The sequence below is a fragment of the Phasianus colchicus genome, chromosome 11, assembly GCF_987193195.1.
Source record: "Phasianus colchicus chromosome 11, bPhaCol1.hap1.1, whole genome shotgun sequence".
Lineage (NCBI taxonomy): Eukaryota > Metazoa > Chordata > Aves > Galliformes > Phasianidae > Phasianus > Phasianus colchicus.
This window is the reverse complement of record NC_143446.1, coordinates 1,329,073-1,341,571: the sequence shown is the minus strand read 5'-3', so window position 1 is coordinate 1,341,571 and position 12,499 is coordinate 1,329,073. Positions and strand designations below refer to the sequence as shown.

The following is a 12,499-nucleotide window of genomic DNA, read 5'->3' as shown; positions in this document are numbered from 1 at the left end:
GAGCTTTCCTGTGAAGGGAAGTGGAGAAGCATGCTGTAGGCTGAATAGATGTGTTTTACCTGGTAGATGTTATAGGGGAAGAAATGCCAAGTCTGTTCCATGCTGGGCATTTTTTTCAGTAGTCATCCTGGAAGATTGTGAGATTATTGGAGATCATATAAGACATGGAAACAGGTTTACTGGGTCAGATTAAATTGGTCTAATTCAAAATACTGTGTCATCCTGGGGCTTGTAGCAGATGGTGGGGACAAAATTACAATGGAAAAGCAGACAGAGAAGGATCCCTCCCTTGTTTTGACAGTCAGCAGTTAAGGGATGTTCTTAGCCAAAGCTGGGTTTGAGGCCATTCTGCTTCATAATCACTGGTGGATCTGGATCTGTCCTCCATTAATCCTCTTTTTAGTCTGTCTGTGTTTCTAACCTCCACAGCATCATCTGGCAGTGAATTGTTCTAATTTTGTACTTTAAGTGGGAAAAGCATTTTCTTTGTTTCAGACACTGCCTGTTCTTTCAACAGGAGAGCTCTTTGTGCTGTTAACACATGGAATAACTATTCATGCTCTCCACAGCATTTATAGTTTTTCTCCTGTCACCTGTCCACCTGTGATTTTTAAGTTAATTTGTTTCTCGAGATATATTGCTTCCTTCCTATGCCAACATGCTCGGGGTACTGAAACCACTGCTGTTTACTTTGCCTGTGTCATCTGAATGGCAGTCATTGTGCTGGGGTGTTCTGTGAAAGCACTTTAAGCAAAGATTTGCTCCAAGAAATCTTTCATGAAGTTTAACCTAAATTCTCACTAAGCATAATCATTAACCTCTTAAGAAGGTCAAGCAAAGAGAAGGGAGGATTTTTACTTCCAGATATGTATGTGCAAATCTACAGATCCCCAGGTGGGGGCTTTCTCTGGTGATACGTGGCAAAGGAATGCACGCATTTTTCTGTTTTAATTAGTGCTAAAAGGAAGCTTCCTGATCCAGAATTGCCTGTGGTTTCCCTAATTTCTGTGTTACAGATGGTTACATTTCAGAGAGTTCAGAAGGTCGCAGTATGTGGTGAGCACAGCCATGGATCTCCAGTCAGGAGATTCCTTGTTTGGTTTGGTGGTTTGTTTTTTTTTTCATAGTTTTGCTTCTGATCACTTTACTCTTCAGAGGAAAACTGCTTCTCTCTGTCTCTTGCTTCACGGTTTGGGAGATGAGAAGGATGGATAGTGTTGTCTTATACATGATTTGGGGTCCTTTCCTGAGATATCTGCAGACACCTATGAAGTATATTGAACAGAAATGGAATAGGACATTATTTAATTGATCAAAAATTAAGTGCAAGCTATCAAAACATAACTGTAAACAAATGTACAGAAGTTGTAGCATTTCCATGGCCTCCCCCAGGTGAGATTTTGATCATATGGTAGGTAATATTTTATCAGTATGTCAAAGGAAAACAATATTTCCTGAAAAAGAACTCTGTGGCACAACTGCCAAGGAGTGGAAATTATAGTAGCAGCTTGTTGTTGCAAAGCAATCAGAACTGCCCTTTGAGCTAAGCACGAGTGTTTAATAAGATCATACGTGGAGAGGGAAATAGTGCAGCCTGCCCTCATTGCAGAGCTGCTGCTTTTGGCTGAAGAGCTTGGAGAAAGCTGTGGGGCTGTGCTGGGTAACGGCTCACCAGTTTTCAGGGGGCTGCCCAGCAGGTCAGTGCAACCTTTGCACATGTTACCGAGGGATTGCCAAGTACAGCACCAGGGTTAAGTCTCCTCTCTGTACTGCAGTAGTGGGATAGCTGGTGAAAAGCTGTCTGGTTATATTACTCACTGGTTGAGAAAGAACTGGAAAAGTAGGTCGGGAGAAGGACCAGTAGGTGGATTAACAGAAAGTCTGCCTTATTGTGAAAGACTATTTAGCTCATCAAAGATAAGCTTGAGGGTTAATTACCTGGCCCAGAGATCAGAAATTTGTAAGCAGAACTCTCATTAGTTTTGTGGACAAGTGTATAACAAGGGCTATAAATGCAAACAGAAGAAAATGTGTACATCTCCAGCAGAGAGTGTAATTAACTACTGAAACAGCAGAGCTGGAACCTTGGTACCTCTCTTGCTGGCTACTTCAAATCAGGACAGAATGTTTTTCTCAGAACAGATTTCTAGCTCTAAAGGAAATGAAGGATGGAACAGTTGTTCCTGGCTAAAAGGCCAGGAGGGACTGTGGCAGTAGTTTCTTTTGGCTTCCTATGCAAGAAAAAAGGCTGTGGGAGAGCAGAAGATTGCTTTTAAGCTGGTGATTTCCACAGGAGACTCAAAAATGTAGATGTAAATCAAAAATTTGTGGGGGGAAAAACAAGAGCTTCCACACCTTGCCCTTCCTCCCCCCTCCCCCCCCGCACCAACTCACACACAGATCTGTTACTTTATATTGACTTTTCTAATGTGTTCTCACTGATAAGTATTATCATTGCCTTTATATTTTTTGCCCTAAAGGAGCTTCATGAGATCTTGAGTTCTTGATCCACCTTTCTGTGGTATAAAAGGCACCTCAGTTTCAGAGGGTTTCATCTGAGCAGCTCATCAGCAGTTACAGTGAGATTTAGGGCTGGAGCTGGACAAACAAACTACAGAACGTCTGGAATGGGATGAATGATGCTCAAGGGGCTTCTCACGTGAATATGAAGACAAATCCATTTGGCTTTGCCTCCATCTCCTGCCTTGCTTATCTTGGACATCCAAGTAAATAGAGTTTCGAAGCTAGGACAAACAAGCTGAAGCAGAGCATCTGTCTGGATGCTAGGTCTGCTGCAGGGCCAAGCAAAAGAGCCCAGGATACGAGTGCTGTAGCCACCATAATGCCCTCTGATCAGGAGCTGGCTTAGTGGAAAAAGGGTGTGTGACAATGATCTTCTGTGGCCATTGCCATGGAGGTACATTTCCAGCTTGGCTTCCTGGTGTTTTGTCATGTGCTCATTGGCAGCCCAAGTGGGCAAACAGGAGGGGAGGGGTAATTTGGTTAATATCAGATCAGGCTCTACAGAAAGTCCTGGATTCTGAGAACACAAGTTTCTGGAAAGCACACAGATAAGTAAAACATTCCCAGGAAGTATGTGACAGCAGTGAGGTTACACAGGTTTTCATAGGCCTTTTGCTTTCCATGTCCCCTTTGCTAACCAGGGAGTTCGAAGCCTCCCCCCCCCCCGGACTCCTATCTGTGGGATTTTGTCTTCCCTGCTCTCCCAAGAGTATATAGAGCAGGAAAAAAGGGTGCTTCTGGGAATGTGGTGTGAATTTGTGAGCTCCATCCTTGCCTTTTCCCCTTCTCCCATAATCCTGTTTTTGTTAGGCCTGCACTTTTATTCACAGAAACATCAGATATCTCATTTGCTGCTGTTGGCCCACAGCATGCACGCCTTGCCTCTGGACCTCCACACAGCTCTGCAGCCACTGCTGTGCAGTGAAAATCTGCTGTATCCTCCTGCGTGTCTCAGTGCTGAAAGCTGCCTGGCCTTGCGCTGTCTGCTGGTTGGAGCTGTGCAGCTGTGCAGCCTGTGGTTTGGGTGCTGGCAGATGCTGTCCTCGCGGTTCGTTGTGCAGCTGTGGTTCCAAGAAATACAGTGAACCAGAGACCTGGCCGCAGGGACGGGGAGGTAATACCAAGAACCTGTCAGAACATGAGTGTGCACTGGGGGCGGGGGGAGTGGGGCTGTGGGTGGAAGGGTGAGGCAGAGGCTCATGGGAAGCTGGAGGTGTTGGCAAAGCTTTGCATTTATTTTGCTCAACAGAAAAAATGTGGGGGGGAACGAAATAAATGACAGTGTGAACATAGGGCAAATCTGGCAGTGAAGCAAGGCTTCCTGGAACAGCAAGGTGAGAGTGGACTGTGAGTGGCTTGGCAAAGAGGCCAAGGCTTGAGAACCTCTGAGTGCTGGAAATCAAGTAGCACAGGAAGCAAATATTTGTGTCCCCTGTATGGAACTGCAGATAAAGGGCTGCTTCTAGTCCTTGCAAGATCCTCTTCTGCTTTTCAGTACCAGAACTCCCCTCACTCTTGAGGATGCTTTGCCCTTTCCCTTACAGATTTTTTAAATACTCTTCTGACAAAGGTACATAATGCTTAGATATTGCCAGCTTGTCCTCACTCCGTGCTAAACAAGAGCATTTATACATCTGAAAACAAATCCCTGGATGCTTGCATCACCTTCAGACCAGTGCACTGTAAAAACCCTTCCAGATATTTTGCTTCGCACCCAGTTTACCACATTCATGAATGCGTCGTTTCTGGAGGTAGCTGGTGCTCTGGGTGCCCTCCTTAATACTTATTTGCACAAAATCATAGAAGATGTGGGAGAAGTTCATTGTTTCAGGATATTTTTTCTTGATTTTATTTTTGTTTGTTTCTTCTCCTATATGAAGAAACTTGCAATGTGCAGAGAGTCTGGGATTTATTCACACAAGTAAGCAGAGCTGTAAGTTGGCCCTGTTCCTCAGCCTAGCCTGTTGCTCAGGCTGTCATGGTGCTGCCTACCTGTAGCCGATGACATAGGCCCCAGAGCATGATGACACTTGAAGGTGTACCCTGGAAAGATGCATGGCAATCCTGCAAGCTCTGGGGGAGAGGACAGCTATGGGGCAGTTCTAATCATACCTAAGCTTTGCTTCAAAGGACAGCAGTGGTTCACTGTTATACCCTCATGTGTATACCACGCTTTAGGACAGAAATGCTTCTGCCAGTACCTGTAGCACTGCTTAGCAAGACTTTCGGTGTAGGCTGTGTTGCTACTGACAGTGACACATACTGTAAGCAACAATTCAGATTTTAATAATTCCACAGTGGTTAGTGTGCTGTGGGTAAATATGAAATCAGGTCACCTTTCTCAAACACTTTCTTAATGTACAATTCTATTTGTTCCTTAACACAGCACTTTCTTGGTTTGTTTTTTGTTATTTTTTTAACAGTATTTTTCAGGGACAAGGCACTTTGTGCTACAAGGTTTTAGATGCTGTAAAATCAGTGAAGTTTGTTTGTTTGGGTATTTTAATCAAAATGAGCATTTTTCGGTAGTGAGGGATATTTCTCTGATGTATTCAATCTTGAAAGTGGTGTGAGTGCAAGTAGGCCTTTTTGTCCTGCCATTTCAAGTGTAGGGTGGCAGGTTGTGGAGAGCTTTCCTAACGTATTCCAAAGGTTAATGTGCCAGACTGTCAAAATGATTTTTTTTTTTCCCCATTGGAATTTCTGATTTCATCTCAATCTTTGGAACTGGTGACTAAGCTGAGGGCTAAGATGGCTTTAAGCAATGTTGGCATTATGTTAGCAGATGTTTGCTGTCTGAAACTGTTCAGTTGGAGATGATGTAGTGTATCCCACGCAGCAAAGACCGCAGCCTTTGGCCATCTGCTGTTGTTCCAGTTTTTCTTTTTAGCATCTTCTGCCTGTTGGTTGCTTTTCCCTATGTGTGGCCCTCGTCAGATTCTTCTGCAGAATAGGGGGTGTCTGTCTGGTATGGTGTTTTGTACCCTACGTATGAGTGCAGGAATGTGTGCCCAGAAGTACTTTATCTCTCAACATTCTGCGAAGTAGTTCATCAATTTCAAGTCACATCTTGAGAGGACTGAGGAAACACAGGTTTTTACTAAATTGCTTCATAGAAGATGGAAAAATACCAAAATCATCTGAAGAACACTTTTAAAACAGCTCTGGACAGCTCAGTCGCTCGTGATTTCTGTAAAGGAGAGCTGGTGGCCATGGCAGCATGCTCACTGGACCCACTCTGCATTGTGGTTGCTGGGTTGCCCGGTTCTTTTACAGATGCTTGGAGAAGTTTGGTTTTCTTGTGCAAGCTGTAAGTCAAGGAAAGAACAGTTAGTATCACAGCCAGTTAGTGCGGATTTCTAAAATGTCTTATTCTTCTACATTGTTTTGTGTTCTTTTTAATACATGGATAGTTACAAATTTAATACAATGTTGAATGAACAATACTAGTAATTTCCTTTTTCCTGATGTGCAGGTTAGCAAATACCTTCTGTTTGTTCTCAGCTGAATTTATTTCATAAAATAGTTCCATAATTATTGAACTCTTTGACTGCAGTGAGATACTAATGGCTGAAAAAAGAAGTAGTTTCTTAGTTTGTCACATTACTTTTAATACAGTCTTTTAATTTTAAACTATTGCAATAAACATAGTTCTTATGAGGGAAATTGCTTTGGAAAAGTATATGAAATAACCAAGACAATAAGGCAAGGGAGTCAAGGAGGATACGATGCTGAAATTATATCAATATCCCTTTTCTAGTATACATGTGGTAAAAACTGAAGTCAATTGTATTTGAACAGAGCTCACTTTGGCAAGCGCTCTCAAATTATTTTTACTGTGGAGCATGTGAAGCAGAAATTCCATAATAACTCCAAGCTTGAAATTGCTAATAATAAACCTTAATGAAGTTAATGAATGCTGACAGTAGTTCTACTTTAAGGAAGTTGCATGTGAACATTTTGTAATCAGTAACTTGTGCCCCTCCGTGACCAACCCGAGAGATGGATGGTTCTTCTGAGCTAGTGCAGAGAGTTTCCTGGAAATACTTCAGAGTGACCAGCGTTCACTTCAGAAATGAGCAGCGTTTGAGAGCAATTCAGTGTCCAAGCAGAATGGCTCTTCTGTGGTCTTGGAATCATCAGCACCTGCTGTGGTTGCAATCTGTGCCTGTCCTCATTTTCAGAAGTATTTTCAAACTGATTCATCTAGCTGAAATGCAAAAGCCACTTTCACACACAAGTGGATAGATATGGTGTTTATTTTTCCATGTTGTCTGAATGCTGGTGGTCCTCTTAACAGTTTCCTGCAGTCCTATGGGAATATTTTCCTCCACAGTTGTATGGAAAAGAATCCCAGAGCAGCAACAAGGAAGATGTGATTCTGAGGCATGGTAATGAGGGCAGGGCACTGCTGTATGGCACCTCTTATCTGGTCAAACCACCAGCAGGGCTGGGCCCCAAGCTGAACAGTGCAGTGAAGATGCAGCCCTGAGAGATCACAGTGTAGCTCCCTCTGCTACCCCTTCCCTCTTGGTTTCAAGTAGGAGCACAATTGCTCTCATTGCTGTGAGCTCTGGAAGGCAGAGGGCATAGGCTGGAGAAGAACAAAGGCTGTTGTTATCTGGTGAGTAAAGACCTGGGCATCCCTGACTTGTTCCAGCTCAATGACTGCAGAAATTTGAAAGAAAATGATGACTACAGCTGAAGGAGGTTGTTGCTAAAAAGCCCCGTAAAGGCTTCAAAACTCTGTGGCTGTGAAAAGTAGCCCAGAGAAGGTCAAGGACCCAGTGACTCCCCAAAGGATAATATTGGCAGGGCCATACTACTGCAAAAAAAGGAAAGCCTGAAGCAGATGGACTGGAAATGGCAACAGCTCAGAAGCTGATCTAACAAGAAGTAATGTTACTGGGAGAAATGCAGAGTGTCTACATATTCAAATAAACCCCATCTTTTTTTTTTTTTTTTTTTCTGCTTATGCTTTCAGGCACAGGGTTGTATTAAAAAAGCAGAATCATTTCAAAGCTGCTTGGCTTTCCTAGGGCAGGACAGTGTTTAAACACGTTTCTTATCTAGATCTGTGAAGCAGTGCAAGTTGCAGTTCTGTGAAGGGGCACAGTGCTTTATTATACTGAAGAGTAATTCATGTTTTGTGCACGTCTCAAAAAAATACCACCTGACAAAGCAGCCCATGTCTCTCAGGGATTGTTGCTGGGGATGTTTCCACAGAAGCTCATCTACACCAGCTTTGTATTTTTACACCTGATTGCAGCCTTTCTCACTACATCCCACGGATGCAGATCAGCCTGACATGAAGGGCGAGCGACTGACAGCAGCAGCTGTCTTGATGAAGAATCCACACCTGTGTACAAACATCTGTTTCACTGTACCAAACCTTGGGTGATATATCCAAAGAAGGGCTTATATTCTTATGTACAAGCAGACCTGACTTCAGCTCCTGGAAAAAGCCACTGCTGTACTAAAGAGAAGCTGACTTGCTTGTCAGGATATGTTGCTTTTAGATATTTATGCTTATGCCAAGAACATGTAAAAGGAAGGCCCATGATTTTCTTCATAAAGTCTTTCATTTTACCGGTTGGTAAAATCAAGCCAATTCTTTGTGACCTGTTAGGCTTTCTGGATTTATAGGAGCAAATCTCTTAAGTGAATAACCTAGCCATTGTGGGAGCAGCTTGGGCAGTAAGGCCTTGTTTTCTTTCTATATGGTTGGGCCATGAAAGAACAAGGATCTCAGGGAGTTATAAGTGCTCACACATCCAAGGTGTTTATATTTCTCTTGTAGTTTTCTCTGATGAATAGCCAGAGAAGTTCATGCTGTGAGGGAGGCACATGTACTGTCTGTAGTAACTAGTGTCTCAAAGCTGGGAACTGTGTGTCTTTAAGTCTCTTGCTGTGCTGGATTTCACATGATGTTGCTATGAGATTTAAAAACTAGATGAATGGCAGAGAAAGGACGTTGGCAGCAGAGGTGCATAGGGCTCAAGAAGCGGGGATGAAAGTCTTTTCTGTGCAACAACAAAATGTAGTAGGAGTCCACAATCTGAAATCCATGCAGGGAACTCACTGTGTGGGTCATTTAATTCTCTGCCTTTGCTTTTCATCTGCAGGTTGGATTAAGATGTTGTTCAGAGCTGCATGGCTGTCTCTAGATTACTTAGAAGTTTAGAAGTATTAAATTTTGAAGCCTACAAGTACTAATGGCTGGAATTTTGGTGTAAATAAAATGGTTTTACAGAAGATAATGTGCTCCAGCTGTTCGGTTACTGTTTTTCCCAGTGCTAGAAGACCTCAGAGGATCTCTGGGAAGTTGTAACAAAATCCTCAGGATACTCGTCAAAGCACCCTGTGGGGGAGATGAAGCTTAAATGACTTCTTGTCAGGTCTATTACTGTCATTTGTGTTCTAAAAATCAGCAAAACAAGTACATTTTAGGCTATGGACCCAAGAAATTTTAATTTCTTCACTCCTCAGAGTCAAAACAGTTCCCTTATCGCAAAGTCATAGCAGTGTTTATCTTTGTTTTCTTAGGATCTCATCTCTTTGATTGTGGAGGAAGAATCTCGGAAATGTGAGGCGAAGAATTCAGCCTTGTCAGTTGCTATTCCATCTCCTGTGATCCTGGAGGTTGGCTGTGGCTCTGGAGCAATTGCTCTGAGTCTCCTGTGCAAGATACCACAGGTGAACTTTTTAATATGCTCATGGTACAGAAAATACTATTGCAAAAGGACAGTTCTGCTCTACTGGACTTCACTGAGACTTTCAAAGCACATTTCTTTGACGTGACAGGACTTAGCTGCTACTTCAGCAGCTGCTGTCTTTGACAATGAGACTCTGTATGTTCATTTTAGGTAGAGAGAGTATTTAGGAATTGCTTTCTCCAACTGTCTGCAGGAGTAATAAAGACAGAAGGAAAGAAGCAAATGTGCTCATTCTCCAGCTGTCACAACTCACTGTTAATCACCTTAGATTGAAGCTGTGGTGAGGGTTGTTTAAGCTCATATCCTGGGCTGTGGGCGAGTGACTGAGGCATCGGTGCACACTCGAATAGTCAAATTTATGGGGCAGTCATCTCTAAAATCACCTTGCTGTGAATCAATAAATCTTGTCTTTGTGAGACTGAAGACCAAATCAGTACAGAAGAGGGATTCTCGCAGAAGCATCAGTAGTTGGGATCAATATGATTAGCAGATGTCACACTGCCTCAACTGCCAAGCCGTTTTTCTAAAGCCTTTTGTTCCATGATAACAGCCCCCAGCTTTTGACAAAGCAAAAAAAGCAAGAAGGGGACAGAAATCTGGGTAGCCAAAGCTGTTTTTGCCTCTGGTTATTGTGGCATGAAACAGGCTTAATGAGATACTATCGGTAAGTAAAAAGAAAAAAAGAAATGAAGCCAAGATCTCATCATGTACAGACTTACTCATAAGTCAACTTCTCGTGAGCAAGAATTGCTGTGGCCAGTCCTCCCTCTGAGAGAGAGTGAGGCTTGGTGCATTAGTTACAGAGGTAGGTGCCTTCTCCTGTTGATGCAGGAGTTAATAGTTGGGCTTCATGACTTCAAAGTAAAATTACTCTGATTTTCTGAGCTGTACTTCACACTTCTTAGTTTCCTGTCAGATTAAACAGTTCTGCCAGTCTGTCACTGTTACTGCTAGTAGTCCTTTCCCAGCTGGCTAACACAAACTGCTGTGCCCAGAGAAATAAAGAGCCTTGGCTGAATAGAGTGAATGGTAGTAACACGGACAGCTAACTAGAGTTTATGTTCTTTGTGATGTCTTAATGTTTGAGGCACAAGCTGCTAGTAGTGAATAAGAGAAAACACCAGCAGCATTTCATTTATTGTTTCAACTCTGTCCTCTGTGTTCAGGGTCAGCTTTGTCTGTGTGAGGACGCAAGTTTCACGCTGTGAAATGAATCCCCCTAATGGGCTGTTACACTGCATACCACCATTATGCTTTCCGTATATAAATGCTTAGCAACAAGTGTTTAAAAAATGTCTAGCAAAACAAAAACATGTCAGGCCTATGCTTTTGCTTTTCCCAAAATGGGATAGAAGGTCAAGCATATCTCTAACCACAGAGTCCTGTCGCATACTGTTACACCAGAGAATTCTCAGATAGTTGACATGGTCTCAATAGTTGACATGCTGTCAATACATGTAGTAAACATGGTGTAATGACTGCAGTGTAATAACTAGGCAAAGTGTGTCTGCCTAACGGGTGGAAAATGCTAGAACCTCTGCTCAAGCGTTGGAGGGACTCCATCCACACTAAAAAGGAGAAGTCTGGGGATGTGATCTTCCTTTAACTTGTGTCCACTTCAGCCTCTGGCTTTCTGGAGTGTTGAGTCTCACACTACTTCAGAGCTATGAACATATCAGGTGCTATGAGTCAGCATGACTGCATTGTTGTCAGCTGAGTTGATTTGGTCAGAAGCCTGTCTATTTTGGTAGAATGCTGGCATTGTTGCAGAGTGCCTTCTGTCATGTTAGCTGTCTTTCTAGAAGTGATTTGTCATCCCATCAGTGCCCTGAGATGAGCTATTCCTTTGAGGAGCCAAGAGTGAGCAGTCATTTGGAAGGTTTTATCTTGCGTGTCTTTTCTGGCAGAGCTTGTCTGCTCAGGAGCTGTGGTGTTGTAATACTGCTGTTTGTTTTTTCTGTCCCAGAGCCGAGTGTTAGCTGTGGATAAAGAAGAGACTGCTGTGGATCTCACAAGGGAGAACGTACATAGGTACAAGCTCGCATATTACCCATTTCTTGTAAAGTGTTACTTGGGAATCATGGAATGGCCTGGGTTGAAAAGGACCACAATTTCTACCTCCCTGCTATGTGCAGGTTGCCAACCAGCAGACCAGGCTGCCCAGAGCCACATCCAGCCTGGCCTTGAATGCCTCCAGGGATGGGGCATCCACAACCTCCTTGGCAACCTGTTCCAGTGCCTCACCACCCTCTGTGTGAAATGACCAGGGGTCATTGTGTGTTTCACGTTTATTACCACTGGAAACTAGAGTATTTTTAATCATTTGAGCTCCCAAAGAGTGTAAGAATTCAAGAAAAAAAAAGTTTACATTTACCAGAGGATTTTTTTCCTTTCACTTGTGAATGCACTTTGCAAAGGCAGCAGCCTAAATAAGTCAGTAGTACTTAAATGCTGTCTTCCAAGAGTTTTCAAAGCATTTCACGGTCACTGCTCTTACTCTTTTCTACGGTAAACTTTTAAGTACCAAGAGGTAAGAACATCTGTGTCACTTAAGAGGTTGAGGACAGGTATAGTATGAACCTTTCCCTCTTTGGCTTCCTACATGAATTTCTGCCATGCTTGTTCCTGTCATTTCTCCTCTGGGTATAAGCTTGCACTCTTCACTCTGTTGTCATGGTATCCCTCAGTGCCCTCCTTGTAGCCTAGGGTTTGATGAGAAGGGTGCTGCTGTGCGCACACACCTGTGCTGTGCCTGGGTGCTGAGACCTGCTGAATCAAACACCTTGTACCTAATGCAGAACAGTTCTCAGGATAACCTTGTCCTCCGCAACAGATCTGATTGCTCAGCTTAACACAGGCTTAAGCTCTGCTTACTGCAGGCTGTTCTGGATTGTCACCGTCTTGGTGAGCATCACAGCTAGAATCTGTGTCCTTTTTCAGTCCAGAACTCCAGTCTCTTGGAGACTGTGAAACGTACAGAACTCTACTATGCATTTGTATTCTCAGGAATCTCTGAGCATGAATTTGAGCAGTCTTAGGAGGATTTCCTGTTGCTACCTTTTTTGGAGTCTGGTACACCTATGAGTCTTAAAAGTGATACTCATTAACTGATGTTACTGTCCACGGGGCCCGTGTACTCTTTCTTCTAAAGCTGCTGCTGGCATAGTGGTTACAGAGGCAGGCTGCTTCTGTTTCTGGCTGTCCTGAGCTGTGTCTCTCCACTTCTTGCAAGCCAGCTGCAGATCTTTCACCATTCTGAG

At 43.3% G+C, this 12,499-nt stretch overlaps 1 protein-coding gene and 1 long non-coding RNA gene across 9 annotated transcripts in view; one reads left to right on the top strand and one right to left on the bottom strand.

Moving 5' to 3' along the window:
• The window catches only part of HEMK1 (HemK methyltransferase 1, mitochondrial release factors N(5)-glutamine), a 36,758-nt gene that overhangs the window by 8,383 nt on the left and 15,876 nt on the right, over nucleotides 1-12,499 (top strand). For all 8 annotated transcript variants that reach the window (XR_016470019.1, XM_090147889.1, XM_031598562.2 and 5 more), the window contains 2 exons: nucleotides 9,070-9,219; nucleotides 11,206-11,270. Coding sequence is in view for 7 of the 8 variants with exons in the window: in XM_090147889.1 (XP_090004015.1) it covers nucleotides 9,070-9,219; nucleotides 11,206-11,270 (215 nt within the window). In the remaining variant the exon portion in view is untranslated. The remainder of the gene's footprint in view (nucleotides 1-9,069; nucleotides 9,220-11,205; nucleotides 11,271-12,499) is intronic.
• LOC149916359 (uncharacterized) overlaps nucleotides 4,658-12,499 on the bottom strand; it is a 34,781-nt gene continuing 26,939 nt past the window's right edge. The window contains exon 3 of the long non-coding RNA XR_016470023.1: nucleotides 4,658-5,831. This is a non-coding gene — a long non-coding RNA (uncharacterized LOC149916359). The remainder of the gene's footprint in view (nucleotides 5,832-12,499) is intronic.